At 45.5% G+C, this 18,524-nt stretch overlaps 1 protein-coding gene across 2 annotated transcripts; it reads right to left on the minus strand.

Annotated features, from left to right (window-relative positions):
* Nucleotides 1–238: 238 nt before the first annotated feature.
* Nucleotides 239–6,901, minus strand: LOC147959697 (RNA-binding protein L-like). 2 transcript variants are annotated; one of them, XM_087537523.1, is made up of 8 exons: nucleotides 6,114–6,901; nucleotides 5,487–5,692; nucleotides 4,002–4,450; nucleotides 3,046–3,508; nucleotides 1,129–1,178; nucleotides 909–1,039; nucleotides 725–827; nucleotides 239–653 (listed from the first exon to the last, which is right to left on the minus strand). In XM_087537523.1, exons 3-8 carry the CDS (start codon nucleotides 4,278–4,280, stop codon nucleotides 435–437), a joined length of 1,245 nt encoding a protein of 414 aa, XP_087393649.1. In that variant the 5' UTR covers nucleotides 4,281–4,450; nucleotides 5,487–5,692; nucleotides 6,114–6,901; the 3' UTR covers nucleotides 239–434. The 2 variants fall into 2 exon arrangements, with proteins under 2 accessions (XP_087393649.1, XP_087393650.1); XM_087537524.1 differs by having other exon boundaries at nucleotides 239–644; nucleotides 5,487–6,900.
* Between the last annotated feature and the right edge of the window lie 11,623 nt (nucleotides 6,902–18,524).

An 18,524-nucleotide genomic window follows, 5' to 3' on the forward strand; every position in this document is an offset into this window, starting at 1 on the left:
CTCCCTTTGTAAAGAAATATAAGAGCATTTAGATCACTAGAAACGCTCTTATATTTCTTTACGGAGGGAGTATAAGTCTTTTTAGAGATTTCAATAAGGATTACATACGAATGTATATAGACATATTTTAGAGTTTAGATCCACTCATTTTGCTCCGTATGTAGTCCGCATTGAAATCTCTACAAAGACTTATATTTAGGAACGCAGGGAGTATCTATGAGCCAATTGTGTGCAGTGGTAATTCTGCAAGCCGCTTCATCATACCAATACAAGAGATGGATTTATTTTTCCTTAATATAGTCGATCCTTTTAATAAACCAAAAAATGTTTTGGTATCTATATCCCATCCATGCCAAACAAACAAAAAAATCTACCATTCAAGCCGCATATGCTGATGTAACAGGATGGTGTCCATATAACATGACTGTCCTACGTCAGACGGCATCTACAATTAACGAAGATTTTACCAGTTCCTGCTGCGGCTGTTGTGCTACTTGTGGTGGATAGTTTGGGTAGCCAGCATATGTCCCATACCCATACATGTTAGGGTCCTGAGGGTGAGTAGCATATCCATAAGCCCTGTAGCCTTGTCCGTAGCCATAGTAGCCAGCATTAGCAGTAGCACCACCCCACTGGTTGAAGTCCTGTTGAGACTGAAAATGTATAGCTTCAATTGGTTGGAGGGGTAATGAAAGCAAGTCCAATATGTGAGAGATGAAATCACCTGAACTTGTTTGTTTGAAGGGCTCCGACCCCATGAAAGTCTCACATTCTGCCCTCCAATCATGGTACCTTGCAGCATTAGCAGGGCTTCCTCTGCAGAGGATCTGAATTTTACAGTAACAGACTGCTTAGAATTTAAATGAATAAAATGATTGGTACCACGAAACTAGGGTAAAATAGTGAACCTGCTAGCATATTGAACAAAACCACATCTTTTGCCAACAGGTATCTTAACATGGACGACTTCTCCATATGGAGTGAAAAGTTGTTTTAACACATCCTCAGTGGCGTTGGGGTCAAGGCCACCAACAAATATCTGCATTCACCAAAGATAGATGATCTATCAAACATAACCAATCAGCAGGCTAGTTGCTTCCATTCAAGGAAACAGAACAAAGAACGCACAGTGGAATTGCTAGGATCATTGTCAGTCTGAACCCCCTGAGAACTTGGTACTGTAAATAAACACAAATAAAGATATACTATCAGACTTGAGGGATATTGAACTGAAAAACAAATATATGAATAATTATGCCCTGCAGGTTACTAAATTTTTAATTGACTTGAATAGGAATGCTTGGTAAATGCAATTGTTCATACAAAAGCCATGTCACGCTTCACACATTCTAGCTAGCAATAACTAGGTCAATTATATACCGCAGTATCAAGCATAATGAATTACAACTTCATTAAATACATAGTGTCAAAAACGTTCTTATATTATGGGACGGAGGGAGTAATATGTAGGGGAAAAGGGCAAATCAGGCGTATCACATATCATTGTGCATCAAATCCTCAGAAACTACACCGAACATCAGAACAAAATAACACTGCAAGATTGCAATGACGAAAGTGTAATTCTTGTAGATAGTGTATATCATTCTTCAGTCCTTGGACAACTATTCAACGGCCAAAAGAACTAATAATGAGAAGACGGATAATAAACTATTAACATAAATTTCAGAGTTTGCTTTTGAAAATTAATCAGGCCAACTTGAGGACTACACAAGTAAAATAATTAATGATATGTTAAAATGCCTGCTGATCAATGCAATCAATGGAACTTGCAGGACCCCAAACAATTGCAAACCTAGCTTGCAGGAGCCTCCAAAAAAGATGCCGATGGAGCACGGGATGGCGATTTTGCTAGACCCACTTTGTCAACAAAAATTGCCATACGAACAGTTATTATGGCAAATCGGGCTAATATGGCGACTCTACTAGAGTTGCTCTTAAACCAATATATGTCCAAAAAATGAAGTTGTTCATGAAGCTAATCAAGTCATTATTAGTGCTCAAAATATCTCAACAAGCTTTGAACCTCAAATCCAGAAAGACAAATAGGACAGCTGAGTGTTTGCAACATCAGGACCCAGAATAAGCTGATTAGCAAATAAACAGACACCAGAACTCAACAACTAGCTGTGACGCCAAATCTCAATTTGACAAAGCTAACTAATACAGTTGCAAGGAAATAGAATCACAAGGTGCAAACAATCGGCTAACAAACTAAATAACCAGGCAAAGGATGTGTGGCATATAAAAATGTCACAGCTCCAAACATTTCATTATGTGTAGCATATAGAAATGTCACAACTCCAAAAATTACGTTATGTGTGTGTGTGTGCTTTTACCATATACGATTTCTTGGATGAACTTAGCACAAAGAGCCTCCAGGTACAAAAGGTTCTAACCATTCCTAAGAAATCTGTACAACTAAACCCATGTTGGGACTACTAAATCCCATAACTGTTTTACAAGACATTACACTATACATGTTCTGCCACAGATCCTACGACCGGTGAAGGTTGTGAACTTCAAGAGACAGCTTTAATTCAAGATACAGGAAGAAATAAAACGAGTAAGTGGAAGGAACCAAACTGGAAAGGAAGTACTGGATACCAACCGAACCAGGTTCAAATTTAGGACATAAACGATTAACACTGACCTAACAGAGGCCACGCATTACACAAGATAGGTAATGCTGTTCATGTCAGTCGCAGAGAGCCTGTTGGTATCCTGCTTCGAGACAATGGGAGTTTTATGAGTATACCTCAGAATCCTAATGTATTATTAAATGATCCGAATTCACGAAGGAAATGTTGTGGATCGACAAACTTATTGCTCAAGCCAAGCTTCGATACATTTTCAACTAGTAAAAAAGGAAACTGAACCACAGAAGGCTAATACAACAAGTAACTGCAAGGACAACTAAGGACAAAATGAACACATAAAATCAATTACAAGTCAAATGCAAATGTAATAATCTTTAAAACGCAGCTAAAACAAATTAAATCTAGCCAACTAGGATTTAGTGCTTACCTTTCTCTTGAACTCCAGTTGCTTTTTGCTTATTTGCAGCTGGTCCAATACGCATGGGCCTCGAAGAACAGAGCATCCCATTCATTTCAGTCATTGCACGAGTTTGCTCTGTAGGATCACCAAATTTCACAAAGCCATAGCCCTTTGGGCGCATTGTCAGTTTATCCATTACAACTTTTGCACCCTTAACCGAGGGGTACTGTACCCTAAATGTCTCTTGCAATACGTAGTCTGTGACATCAGCAGCCAAATCACCAACAAATATTGTGTAATCGGCGCCATCATCACGTTTTTCACCAGCAGTCGCCCAGTTCAATCTGTATGCCATCTCAACATTTGGCATCATTGCCCCGTTGAATGTCTGAAGAACTCTTTCAGCGCCAGCATGGCTTGTGAATTCAATGAAGCCATAACCTTGAAGTTGTCCAGTCTGCTTGTCACGAATCAGCTTCACAGATTGCACCTATACAAATTAAAGAGGACAATACGAAAGATCAATATACTGTGTGTAAACGATAGACACAAACTGAGAGTATAATTTGTAGAACACATGATGATAAATAATCACAAATCTGAATCAGTCAACCAGTTACAATAGAAAAGCAACTCAGTTTCGCAAAATACCTTGGCCGCAGTCATTCCTATAATGTTGTTTCAGTTTATACTGTGAAACAGATAAGCGTAAGAACCAATAACAGAACCAAGGAAAAAAAACTGAGCCTGATCGCATGGCTCAAGTTGCTTTTCAGAAAGTATAAACAATTAGCTGAAGAATAACAGTAGTTTGGAGACCAGACACAACGTGTATTACATCAATCACGGATACGTATTCGTGTTTGCATCAAGCGTCACCCACGGCCCCACGAAAAATCACAGGCAAATCCACATCGACATATATTGAACCAATTATACAGAGGATTCTGAGGAGATGGCACCGGAGAGCGAGAGGCGCATACCTCGCCGGTGCTCGCGAAGCAATTGTAGACGTAGTTCTCGTCCATCCAGTACTGCAGGTCCCCTATCCAGAGTGTCCTGACCTCGTTGGGCCCAGCGGGCGCCTGCGTCGGGGCAGCCGGCCGGCCGTAGTACGCGGCCTGCTGGGGCGGCAGCGGCTGGCCCCACATCTGCGGGGGCAGGAGCGGGGGCGCCGGCGCGCAGAGCTGGTGCGGCGGCATGGGCGGTGGGATGGCGCCCCACGGCGGCGGGGCGACGCCGGGCTGCGGCTGGGGCATCATGGCGGCTGGGACGATGAACCCTGGCGCGGAGAGGGGGCAGGAAGAGATTGGGATGTGTGCGCGTGAGGGCCAACGCGAGATATTATGGGGTTGTTTGGATACGGCGATTGGTTTTTGTAAAGTTCTGTTTGGTTACGGTAACAAATGCGAGGATAACGAAAGATTGGTTTCTGCAAAACGAAAAACTGAGTTTTAGGAACAGTTTTTTTAACAAAATATCAGCTTTATTTATTGAAAAAAAAGTTTACATAGTCAATAAGAAAACAACTAGCACATATGCACATGCGTTGCAACGGATGAATATTTTTTTTAGTTGCAGATTGGTATTTTTTTAAGCAATCATATATTTCATTAGACAATCTGTTCACAAAGATTACACATATGATCACCATACGAGACAAACATGCTTGTCAAGCAACTTTGCATAAAGAATTTCATAAGAAGTAAAGTTAATATTCCATCCTTGAAAAAACGTGTGCCTCGCCGAAACGTAGTCCACAAACCTCCTTTATCGTCACATTAAGAGCAATATCAAGCATAGCTAAAATAATAAGAGCAATACCAGCGCTCTCCTGTTTGTCGTTTGTGCCATTCGTCTGCCTCATATTCTCCTTCTCTAGTTGTCATAAACAAAATAAATATCTCTTGGGAAAAAAAACTACATTTAAAAATCTAACATATGGGCAAGGCCTATATTTCCAGGTGCATACTTTTTTCTAACACACAATAAAAATCCACAGTGGGAACCACTCTATTACCATTAGTGGTCATAAGCTAGTTTGCATCCATAATATCCTCCAAAAATAAAAAGGCATAAGCAACGAAACACACAAAAGAACACTTCCTTATTTCTTTATGAATTATGATTAGCAACTTGACTCCATTTGACAATAAAAATTAACTTTGTTTCTTTCCGACCATTAAAACTGAGTAGGGCCACAATTTCCTACTGGAAAGAAGAAACTTGGCATCCAAAAAATAGCACTTTGTACAATGTTTTAGTAATATAGCTCAATGCAAGCCATGGTTCAGATTTCTGCTCAAAATTCAAATAGAAACATTGAAGTTTAATTTACACTACATCACAGCAGCTTCCAATTCAAAGTGAGTCGAGTGACAATTGTTTGTTGTTAAAAATACTCTGAATCCTCAGCTCTAAAATACATCGCACTGCATACTCATGGCTACGTGTAGGCCTACATTTACCTCGTCTTTCTCTGCGGCAGCTACAGCCATCCAGTCCTCCTTCTACTGCTTCTTCTCTTGTCCTTGTACAATTTCTTCTCTTCTACTTCCTTCTGGACTGGTCCTTGCCTGGCTCCAATGCAGCAGCATCAGAGGACAGAGAAAGCAGGTAGGTGTAGAAGAAGTTTCTTCCATCACAAAGTACATGAACCACATACCCTGGTTGACTGAGAAAATATGACATCACATAGCAATCAACAGCGGTACAACACTACCCCTCTCTGTATGAAATCAGAGAGCAATAAATCTCTCTCAGTATAAAATGGAAGGATGTATATCTCTCTCTGTATAATGTCACAAAGTAATCACTTCTCTCCCTCTCTATAAAATCGAAGCATCATTTGAGTACTTGTGAGTTACGGTAGCAACAACAAAAATAGCAGCAACATATGTGCATGTATCAAACAGCTTGCCATGTCTATGAGCAAGCAGCAACAATAGCAAAATTTAGCTAGCAGCAGCAATAGCAGAATTCAGCTACCAGCCATCATCCATCCCATCCCAACACCATCATAACACTCATCTCACTATGCTTGCAGCCCTCACACCTGAATTTGATCTGCCTACACAACAAATCCAAGAGCTCACTTGATTAGGACGGCAATGGTGGAACCGAGCAGATCGGTCGGTGCTAACAGCTCCACCACCACCATTGCCGTGAGGAAGAAGAAGCTAACGGCAACATCACCAGCCACCCCCAAGCAGGACAAGGAGAAGCCGGCAGATCAAGGCGGCGAGAATCAGCAGAGCAGCCATGTCGCCGCAGGGGCCGCTGCTGCAGCTATGGAGAGCCCTTCATACAGGCTAGCTCTCAGGAGCCTCTTCTCCTGTCGGAATTGCCACGCGCAGCGCGCCGCCCCGCCGCAGCCAGCGCCGGCGCTGGCAGATGACATGGCCAGGAGGTGCAAGAAGAAGTCCAGGAAGCAGACGCAAGTCGGCTGCTCCGCCTCCATCTACAAGCTCTGTGACGCCAGCCCGTGGTGGGTCACGCTGCACCGCGCGCCTGCCGAGGATGAGCTGCCCTCTGGCTCCGCAACTGGAGCCGGCGAGCCGTGCAAGCGTCGGGCGTCCGTGAGCGGTGCCGGCGAGCGGCGGGTGAAGAAGCTCCTGCAACAGCCGCAGGAGGGACAGAGTGAGGCGGGGGGCGCCATGGTGGTGGGCTCGTCGTCGAGGCACTGCATTGGGGTCGTCCACTGCATCCTCGTCCTCATCGACAGCGGGCGGCGGCGGGTCGTCGTTGCGGCTTGCGGAGGTTGTCGGGGTGCGAGGATGGACACCACAAAGGGATGGGGGCACGGCGATTGAGGGATGGGGGCGCGGCGGCGAGCAGAGGGACGGTGGCGCAGCCGCGGAGGAAGGGTTTTTTTTAGAACTCGGAGGAAGGGATAAGGTGCTTTATTGCCTGGCGAACCGAATAGATCAGGCTGAGGCCCAGCCAGTTGTCGGGCGCACCGGGGAGCAGGCTAGGTGGTCGCTGTGAATGTGGCCCAAGCGGGAGTCTAGAAGCGTTATTTCAGCCGAACGTTTTTGTTTCTTCAGCTGAAAGTTTTCTATAATTTTATTAGTATCACCTCGAATATTGCTTTAAATTCAAACTGAAAGTATAAAATCACATAAAGAAGCGTATTGTGACGGTGAACCACGGAGTCAATCCGTACTTTATTATTAGGGAAAGATAAGAAAAGATACAATATCATTCATGGTTTCTCAAATCAATCCCTTGTCACAGAAAAGTTAGCTAACACCTTATTTGTTTCTCTATTACAATTTTCAAACCTAATAACAGAAAAAACAAACGCCATAACACTGCTGGGGAACGTAGCAGAATTTTAAAATTTTCTACGCATCACCAAGATCAATCTATGGAGTCATCTAGCAACGAGGGAGAGGGGAGTGCATCTACATACCCTTGTAGATCGAGCGCGGAAGCGTTCAAGAGAACGGGGTTGATGGAGTCGTACTCGTCGTGATCCAAATCACCGATGACCTAGCGCCGAACGGACGGCACCTCCGCGTTCAACACACGTACGGTTGGGTAGACGTCTCCTCCAACTTGATCCAGCAAGGGGGAAGGAGAGGTTGATGAAGATCCAGTAGCACGACGGCATGGTGGTGGAAGCAACGATGATCTCGGCAGGGCTTCGCCAAGCTCAGGGAGAGGGAGGAGTGTCACGGGAGGGAGAGGGAGGCGCCAGGGGCTAGGGTGCGGCTGCCCTCCCTCTCCCCCACTATATATATGGTCCCTAGGGGGGCGCCGGCCCTAGGAGATCCAATCTCCAAGGGGGGCGGCGGCCAAGGGGTTGGCTTGCCCCCCAAGCCAAGTGGGGCGCCCCCCACCCCTAGGGTTTCCAACCCTAGGCGCAGGGGGAGGCCCAAGGGGGGCGCACCAGCCCACTAGGGGCTGGTTCCCCTCCCACTTCAGCCCATGGGCCCTCCGGGATAGGTGGCCCCACCCGGTGGACCCCCGGGACCCTTCCGGTGGTCCCGGTACAATACCGATTACCCCCGAAACTTTCCCGATGACCGAAACTTGACTTCCTATATATAAATCTTCACCTCCGGACCATTCCGGAACTCCTCGTGATGTTCGGGATCTCATCCGGGACTCCGAACAACTTTTGGGTTACCGTATACTAATATCTCACAACCCTAGCGTCACCGAACCTTAAGTGTGTAGACCCTACGGGTTCGGGAGACACGCAGACATGACCGAGACGACTCTCCGGTCAATAACCAACAGCGGGATCTGGATACCCATGTTGGCTCCCACATGCTCCTCGATGATCTCATCGGATGAACCACGATGTCGAGGATTCAATCAATCTGTATACAATTCCCTTTGTCAATCGGCACGTTACTTGCCCGAGATTCGATCGTCGGTATCCCAATACCTCGTTCAATCTCGTTACCGGCAAGTCACTTTACTCGTGTCGTAATGCATGATCCCGTGATCAACCACTTGGTCACATTGAGCTCATTATGATGATGCATTACCGAGTGGGCCCAGAGATACCTCTCCATCATACGGAGTGATAAATCCCAGTCTCGATTCATGCCAACCCAACAGACACTTTCGGAGATACCTGTAGTGTACCTTTATAGTCACCCAGTTACGTTGTGACGTTTGGCACACCCAAAGCACTCCTACGGTATCCGGGAGTTGCACAATCTCATGGTCTAAGGAAATGATACTTGACATTCGGAAAAGCTATAGCAAACGAACTACACGATCTTTGAACTATGCTTAGGATTGGATCTTGTCCATCACATCATTCTCCTAATGATGTGATCCCGTTATCAATGACATCCAATGTCCATAGTCAGGAAACCATGACTATCTTTTGATCAACGTGCTAGTCAACTAGAGGCTCACTAGGGGCGTGTTGTGGTCTATGTATTCACACATGTATTACGATTTCCGGATAACACAATTATAGCATGAACAATTGTGACGCCCTGAGACCGATGTGCCACGTGTATTCCTGTTATTCGCTGTTGTTGCCTTGTCATTCGCTTGCGTGTTGCATCTTGTCATATCATCATGTGCATTGCATCATCATGTTTTCAAAACTTGCATCCGTCCCGGCCTCCTCGTTCTCTCCGTTGTCCGTTCTGAGCCCAGACACACTTGCACGCGCCCGCGACATGTCTGAAATATTATTTTATAAGTGGCCAGAAAATATTCTCGGAATGGGTTGAAAGTTGGCGTGTGGTCTTATTATAGTGTAGATAGACCGCCTGTCAAGTTTCACCGCATTCGGAGTTCGTTTGTTAGCCCAACCGTTAAACTATAGCGGCATTATAGCCGGTCTTTTCGTCGGACGTTTTCGGTCTTCGGAAACAGATGCCGGGCTCTCTCTCTCTTCTCCCCCTCGCAGTCTCGCCACGGCCCACCTAGTCCATCCTCTTTCCCCTCTTCGCTTCCGGAGTTATCCGATGCGATCGCACGGCCCGAAACCCTCTCTGCTCAGTGCATCAAACCCCCCCTCGCGCGCGCATCCGAAAAGCTGTCCCAGACCCGACCCGAGCAGTCGTCACCGTTGTGTCCGGATCATCCCCAAACGTCTACAAAACATCACCGTTTTCTTATTTGGACTTCCTAGTGTTTTATTCTCAATCGCTCGATTTTAATTGGAGGGGCGGATTAGCCCCTAAACTTCCTTCTTTTCCATATATATAGTCCACTCCTAGACTATTTTGGACAAACCCTAAAATCTAGGGACCTTGTCCCATCCATCCCATCCCCACGCCGCCGCCACTCTCCTTGTTATCAGCGTCGAACCAACCAGCCGCCCTCCTCGATTTCCCTCGATCCAATCCAATCCATCCCCTCCTTCTGATCCGACCAGCCGAGCGCCTCCTCCTTCCTCTGCCCGCTCGATCTTCCCGCTCCGCGCCCACACCTCGCCATCTTGCTGCTGCCCGCACCATCGAAGGTCCGTCGGACCCGCGACTAGGTCACTGCCGAGCCTCCTCGCGACCAAGAACGGAACCCCGGTGACCTCCCGTGGCTCGGATCTGGCCGCCCCGACGCCTCCGCTCGCGGATCCGGCGAGCCCCATTCGTATCACGCCGCCTCCGCTCCTCCCTGCCATCGTCAGCGCCACCGTCAACCTCCCTGCTCGTGCGGGAGCACGAGGACGACGAGCACGCCTCGCTCGCCTAGGCCAGCCGGCCTCGTTGGCCCAACCACAGCCCAGCGCCTCCCCAGCCCACTGCGCAGCTGGCCCAGCGCACCAGCCTCTGCACCCAGCGGGCCTCAGCCCACTAGGTGAGGCCAACCCCAGTGCCCATCCGTCCCTATTGCGGTCCAGCTCTTGTTTTTTTCAGTTCGGCGAATTTATCTATTTTTTCAGAGACTGCAGAAAACCCCTTCATGATCATGCATATTGTAACTCACAAACGATGCATCATATTAAAATAAACTTAATATGAAAAATGCTTAGAATTGCATCCAGTTTCATAATATGTCATTTTCACCCATGTTTAAAATGTTTAATTTGTTGTTTGTTTAAATTTGCTCCTATGCCATGCTAAAATGATTTATTTCATAACTAAATAACCGTAACTCGGATTTTAATAAACTTTTTATGTAAATGGGGTAGAAAAATGCCTAGTTTAACATGGTGGATTCACTTTGCATGTTTAACAACTATAAAATTATGTTTAGGGCAGAACCGCACCAAATCTAAAATAGGCATATGGGGCTTTATCGGAATTGTTGTTCGTTGTTTCCGGCCTCATTTAAACTTGCCTAGATAGGTAGTTTTGTTTTGTTTCACCTCTTGCCATGCTAACAACATTTAATCTTGTTGGGTACATAAACGAGAGAGAACTAAATAAGTCATGTGGTTTTTCGTCAATATGCAACTCGTTGCATATTGAGCTCCACTCAACTTGTAGTGTTGTTTGTGCATTTTGCCATGCCATGCTTCATTAAACCGGACATGCATCATACTTGATTGTGCATCATGCCATGTTCATGTGTTGGTTGTTTACTATGTTGTTTGCTCCTTTTCCGGTGTTGCTTCTTCGGGTTGGTTCCGATAACGTCGTATTGTGAGGTCCCGTTCATCTACGTCCGTTTGTCTTCTTCATGGACTCGTCCTTCTTCCTTGCGGGATCTCAGGCAAGATGACCATACCCTCGAAATCACTTCTATCTTTGCTTGCTAGTTGCTCGCTCTTTTGCTATGCCTATGCTGTGATACCTACCACTTGCTTATCATGCCTCCCATGTTGTTGAACCAAGCCTCTAACCCACCTTGTCCTAGCAAACCGTTGTTTGGCTATGTTACCGCTTTGCTCAGCCCCTCTTATAGCGCTGTTAGTTGCAGGTGAAGATCGGAGTTCGTTCCTTGTTGGAACATGGAGATGTTGTTCCTTGTGGGAACATGTTTACTTGTTGGGTTGTCACAATATATCTTATTTAATTAATGCATCTATATACTTGGTAAAGGGTGGAAGGCTCGGCCTTATGCCTGGTGTTTTGTTGCACTCTTGCCGCCCTAGTTTCCGTCATATTGGTGTTATGTTCCCGGTTTTTGCGTTCCTTACGCGGTTGGGCTATAATGGGAACCCCTTGACAGTTCGCCTTAAGTAAAGCTCTTCCAGCAATGCCCAACATTGGTTTTACCATTCGCCACCTAGCCTTTTTTTCCCTTGGGTTTCGCGGACTCAAGGGTCATCATTATTTTACCCCCCCCCCGGGCCAGTGCTCCTCTGAGTGTTGGTCCAACCTGTCAGCTGCCGGTGACCACCGGGGGCAACTCTGGGCTGGCCTACCCGTACCTAGGACAATCTGAGTGTGCCCTGAGAAAGAGATATGTGCAGCTCCTATCGGGATTTGTCGGCACATTCGGGCGGTGTTGCTGGTTTAGTTTTACCCTGTCGAAATGTCTTGTTGTACCGGGATACCGAGTCTGATCGGAATGTCTCGGGAGGAGGTCTATTCCTTCGTTGACCGTGAGAGCTTGTGATGGGCTAAGTTGGGACACCCCTGCAGGGATTTGAACTTTCGAAAGCCGTGCCCACGGTTATGGGCAGATGGGATTTTGTTAATGTCCGGTTGTAGATAACTTGAACCTTAACTTAATTAAAATGAATCAATCGCGTGTGTAACCGTGATGGTCTCTTCTAGGCGGAGTCCGGGAAGTGAACACGGTGTTGGAGTTATGCTTGACGTAGGTTGTTCTAGGATCACTTCTTGATCATAGTTTCTCGACCGCGCTTTGCCTTCTCTTCTCGCTCTCTTTTGCGAATATGTTAGCCACCATATATGCTAGTCGCTTGCTGCAGCTCCACCTCATACCTTTACCTTACCCATAAGTTTAAATAGTCTTGATCGCGAGGGTGCGAGATTGCTGAGTCCCTGTGGCTCACAGATACTTCCAAAACCAGCTTGCAGGTGCCGATGAGACCGTGCATATGACGCAACCAAGCTCAGGAGGAGCTCGATGAAGATCTTGTCCTTTCTGTGGTTTCGTTCTAGTTGATCAGTAGTGGAGCCCAGTTGGGGTCGATCGGGGACCTTTGTCGCATTTGGGGTTCTTCTTTTATTTTGGTTCCGTAGTCGGACCTTGATTGTATTTGGATGTTGTAATGTTTTATTCATGTAATTGTGTGAAGTGGCGATTGTAAGCCAACTATGTATCTCTTTCCCCTTATTGTATTACATGGGTTGTGTGAAGATTACCTCACTTGTGACATTGCTTTCAATGCGGTTATGCCTCTAAGTCGTGCTTCGACACGTGGGAGATATAACCGCATCGAGGGCGTTATAAGTTGGTAATCAGAGCCTTCCCCAACCTTAGGAGCCCCATTGCTTGATCGTTTTTAGCGGCCGAGTTGTGTATAGAAAAATGTTTTGAGTCATTTAGGAATTATATATCGGAGAGTTTAGGAATTCTTTTTACTTCCCAGTCTCCTCATCGCTCTGGTAAGGCATCCTGACATAGAGTTTTGACTCTTCTCTTCTCAAATTTCACTAAAAAAAAATTTGGATCACGCGGGTATCTTGGAATCGTTCCGATGGTTTTGTGACGAGAACATTGTCTTGGTGCCTCCTGTCAGGGGTTTTGTGGAAGTGTCCCGAGGAGTTGAGCTCCGAGGTGTTGTCATCATAATTTTATCGTTGCAGTTCTGGAATACCTGAGTTTAGTTTCGCCGACATCGAAAATCTCTTTTATGCAGTTGTTGGTGCGATAACCTCGACGCCACCCAGTACTGGGGCGGGAGTTCGTGAGTATCGCCATAACTTGTATAACGGATGCTTTTCGAAGGTTGAGGTAGATGATTTCCGAAGGTTTCTTGGTTATGTGTTGAAGGATGGATACAGCTGGATGTAGGATTTGCTAGATTTGGGTGAGATATTATGCTTCCCCTGTATCCCCAACACCTGATTGCATAACCGGAAAATTTCGGGAGTTTCATAGGTGGGAATTCAAGTAGCTCTTAGGATATCTTTCCGACAGATGTATGATATGAAATTGGGGTTCGACGTCTAGTGGTCCGCCTATTCACGGTCGGTTTTACAGTGGTCTCGTTGTGTCTTAAAGAGTCCTTGGCTATGCCGACTCGGGGACGCTTCGTATGTCATGTGCACTGCCTTGTACATGATGGTGCTGTACGATTGATCCCGTGTAGGCCCCACCACGAAAACTTCGGACGAAATCTCTATCATATGTTTGTTTCGGCTTATTCTGCAAGCCAATCCTTTGTTTGCTTTTGAGTTGTGGTATTCGAGTTGCTTCGAAGTCAAATGTTGATTCCATACCTTTCCTAAGCGGTGTTCTCATGTTCCTATGTGAATACCAATCCTTCATGATCATCGAGATGGTCATGTCAATCCGTTTCAACCGGCGTGTTTTCTCTTCAAGTGGATCCGATCATTTCAACATCAGCAAGATCAATTATCATTTCTTCTCAACAGTGTTCATTTCATTCATCCCAAGCTGCCTTTGTTTTCCCGCCCACCCACCCTTTTTCTTCAAGGTATCCGATATCTAAATCAAGTATCCTTTTATTCTTTTGAAGTCTCTCCATTCCTTTTCCGTCAATGTTCTTATCCGGTGATTCTCATGAAGATTTTAACGGAGCTTCAAGTTCATCATTTTTCGTTCTTTTCTCCTCCGGTGGATTCAATTCAAGCTTTTGGTGTTTCTTTACCCTTTTCCTCATTTCAAGGTTTTCTCATGCCGGTGCAATTCTTAATCGTTCACCTCTCGCTATTCTATTGTCTCGGAGTGCTCAAGATATCTCAGAAGGCTTGTTTTTTTTTCATTCAAGATCAGTTCAATCTATTCCGAGGTTGTTATCTCATTCAAGCCATTTAACTCAACCGGTGCATTCTCTCTTTTAAATCGTTCTACGGTGTTTCTTTTGAGTGGGCCCTAACCCACAGGTCTTTTCCCAGGATCTTACCTGACTCTTCTTATTTTCTCGGAGCTATCCTCAAATTTTCTTTTCGAAGTTGACGTAAGAATGAGTTATCATCAGTCACATGCCTTTCTCCAAGATCTTTCAAATTCTTTTCATCGTTGGATCAACCTTTCCATTCTTCATTCCGGAGTGCCTCTACAATTATTGTTGGTGTTTCTCGTCTTCATTCTCAAATTTTGAAGACCGAAGAAGAGCTTCTTTTAAATCTTGCCCCATTCTTTGCCACCCTCCCATAATTGTTTCGGTTGTGAGATATTCTTTTCACCCATCTGGAGTAATTCAGAGTATTTTCAGTTTGATTCTCCGGAGCCCATCATCTCATAATTTTTCATTCCCAGCTTTCAGCTATCGTTCTCCTAATCCTACCGGTGCATCAAGTGATCTCTAATCAGCTCGTGATCTCTTCGCTCTCATGTATCTAAATTCTCTCACGCGTCTTCGTTCATTTGCTTAATTCTTCCCAGTGTTTCTTTATCTTTTCTTTGTTCATTTTAATTCTGACGGTGGTTCGTTCAAGAGTTTTCTCTTCTTTCTTTATCATATCAATTTATTCGTTGTTTCAACCCTTCCGGTGGTTCGTCCAATACCTTCTCAAGTTTGCGCTATTTCTCTCTTAATCCTTTTTACGAGGATAAGTAGTATGCCAAATCCGTTGCTTGTCAGCAATTAAAATTGTTGAAGGATACGCATAACATAATTCTTATTCTTGTTCCATCCAAGTGATTAATTCCTGTTTTCCGGAGTGGTTCATCATACTTATTCTTGGTTTCCAGTGCGCATCTTTCTTTCCTGGAGTTCCAAGTTCTCTCAATTATATCATCACGGAGATCCATCTAAATCATTACAAGGTTTTACCTTGTGTTCTCAACTTCTCTTTCTTTTCGTTACCTTTTGTTTACCGGAGTTCTCATGAAGGTTCTACTTGTTGGTTCATAGAGGATTTATTTCCTTTTCGAAGTGTTCATCGAGATTCTTTTCAGATGAGTTCAAGCATTCTTCATCTTGCAATCCGGAGTGCAATTCTTCCGTCCGTATCAATAGAGGTGGTATTATGTCATTCTTGATAATTTGAGTTCTTGTTTTCATGATTCACAAGTTCTCAAGTATGAGATATTTTAAACCCATCACCTTCTTCCTTGGAGTTATCTTGGGTTATACTTCACCAAAAGCCTTCCCTAAGGATTGTTGTTTTATGGTTCTTATAATTGACCCAAGTTCTTCATCTACCCCTCGGGTGAAATAAGCTTCTCATCTCCTTGTTGTTATCAATCTAATATATCGTTTCCGTTAGTGGCACAATTTTACCTCATAATTTGAGATGTTCTCCATAAGCCCACTACAACCTTGTTCTTTTCGTTGTTGGTTTTTCCAATAACTCCATTCGACCCTTCTCCTAAAGATGCCTTTTCAAACTCTTTTGTGGTAGATGTTGGCATTTTCTTCTCCATTCTCCTATTTCAATTATCTATCTTCTATTCTTTTGTTCCGGAGGCATTGTCATGTTGCTCTTTTCAACCCATCATCTCGTTTTGTCAAAGATCATGTTCTTTTCATGCCTATCCATTTAACCGGAGCGTTGTGTCCTCTGCTCAAGTTCTTTTCGTCTTATCAAGTTTCATATCTCTTTCTACCGGGGTGTTGTCCGAATTTGTTCTTCCTTGTCCCTCTTTTCTAACGGAGTGTTTTTCAACTTCCTGCATCTCCGTTGTATTCTTTTTCTCGAAATGGCTTAACCTTTTCAAGGTTCTTTGGTTTCACTCATTGGTCAAAGAAGCAACTTAGTTTTACCTCTTCTTTTTCTCTTCCGTTTTCCCTCCGGTGCCATTCTAGATCTCGGGACGAGATCCTCTCATAGTGGTGGAGTGTTGTGACGCCCCGAGACCGATGTGCCATGTGTATTCCTGTTATTCTCTGTTGTTGCCTTGTCATTCGCTTGCGTGTTGCATCTTGTCATATCATCATGTGCATTGCATCATCATGTTTTCAAAACTTGCATCCGTCCCGGCCTCCTCGTTCTCTCCGTTGTCCGTTCTGAGCCCAGACACACTTGCACACGCCCGCGACATGTCCAAAATATTATTTTATAAGTGGCCGGAAAATGTTCTCGGAATGGGTTGAAAGTTGGCGTGTGGTCTTATTATAGTGTAGATAGACCGCCTGTCAAGTTTCACCTTATTCGGAGTTCGTTTGTTAGCCCAACTGTTAAACTATAGCGGCATTATAGCCGGTCTTTTCGTCGGACGTTTTCGGTCTTCGGAAACAGATGCCGGGCTCTCTCTCTCTTCTCCCCCTCGCAGTCTCGCCACGGCCCACCTAGTCCATCCTCTTTCCCCTCTTCGCTTCCGGAGTTGTCCGAGGCGATCGCACGGCCCGAAACCCTCTCTGCTCAGTGCATCAACCCCCCCCTCGCGCGCGCGTCCGAAAAGCTGTCCCGGACCCAACCCGAGCAGTCGTCACTGTTGTGTCCGGATCATCCCCAAACGTCTACAAAACATCACCGTTTTCTTATTTGGACTTCCTAGTGTTTTATTCTCAACCGCTCGATTTTAATTGGAGGGACGGATTAGCCCCTAAACTTCCCTCTTTTCCATATATATAGTCCACTCCTAGACTATTTTGGACAAACCCTAAAATCTAGGGACCTTGTCCCATCCATCCCATCCCCACGCCGCCGCCACTCTCCTTGTTATCAGCGTCGAACCAACTAGCCGCCCTCCTCGTTTTCCCTCGATCCAATCCAATCCATCCCCTCCTTCCGATCCGACCAGCCGAGCGCCTCCTCCTTCCTCTGCCCGCTCGATCTTCCCGCTCCGCGCCCGCACCTCGCCATCTTGCTGCTGCCCGCACCATCGAAGGTCCGCCGGACCCGCGACTAGGTCACTGCCGAGCCTCCTCGCGACCAAGAACGGAACCCCGGTGACCTCCCGTGTTGGGATCTGGCCGCGCCGACGCCTCCGCTCGCGGATCCGGCGAGCCCCATTCATATCACGCCGCCTCCGCTCCTCCCTGCCATCGTCAGCGCCACCGTCAACCTCCCTGCTCGTGCGGGAGCACGAGGACGACGAGCACGCCTCGCTCGCCTGGGCCAGCCGGCCTCGTTGGCCCAACCACAGCCCAGCGCCTCCCCAGCCCACTGCGCAGCTGGCCCAGCGCACCAGCCTCTGCCCCGAGCGGGCCTCAGCCCACTAGGTGAGGCCAACCCCAGTGCCCAGCTGCCCCTGTTGCGGTCCAGCTCTTGTTTTTTTTCAGTTCGGCGAATTTATCTATTTTTCCAGAGACAACAGTTTTGCAGAAAACCCCTTCATGATCATGCATATTGTAACTCACAAACGATGCATCATATTAAAATAAACTTAATATGAAAAATGCTTAGAATTGCATCTAGTTTCATAATATGTCATTTTCACCCATGTTTAAAATGTTTAATTTGCTGTTTGTTTAAATTTGCTCCTATGCCATGCTAAAATGATTTATTTCATAACTAAATAACCGTAACTCGGATTTTAATAAACTTTTTATGTAAATGGGGTAGAAAAATGCCTAGTTTAACATGGTGGCTTCACTTTGCATGTTTAACAACTATAAAATTATGTTTAGGGCAGAACCGCACCAAATCTAAAATAGGCATATGGGGCTTTACCGGAATTGTTGTTCGTTGTTTCCGGCCTCATTTAAACTTGCCTAGATAGGTAGTTTTGTTTTGTTTCACCTCTTGCCATGCTAACAACATTTAATCTTGTTGGGTACATAAACGAGAGAGAACTAAATAAGTCATGTGGTTTTTCGTCAATATGCAACTCGTTGCATATTGAGCTCCACTTAACTTGTAGTGTTGTTTGTGCATTTTGCCATGCCATGCTTCATTAAACCGGACATGCATCATACTTGATTGTGCATCATGCCATGTTCATGTGTTGGTTGTTTACTATGTTGTTTGCTCCTTTTCCGGTGTTGCTTCTTCGGGTTGGTTCCGATAACGTCGTATTGTGAGGACCCGTTCATCTATGTCCGTTTGTCTTCTTCATGGACTCGTTCTTCTTCCTTGCGGGATCTCAGGCAA

Source organism: Triticum urartu, chromosome 7A (assembly GCF_056163025.1).
Source record: "Triticum urartu cultivar PI428250 chromosome 7A, HENAU_Tu73, whole genome shotgun sequence".
NCBI classification, from domain to species: domain Eukaryota; kingdom Viridiplantae; phylum Streptophyta; class Magnoliopsida; order Poales; family Poaceae; genus Triticum; species Triticum urartu.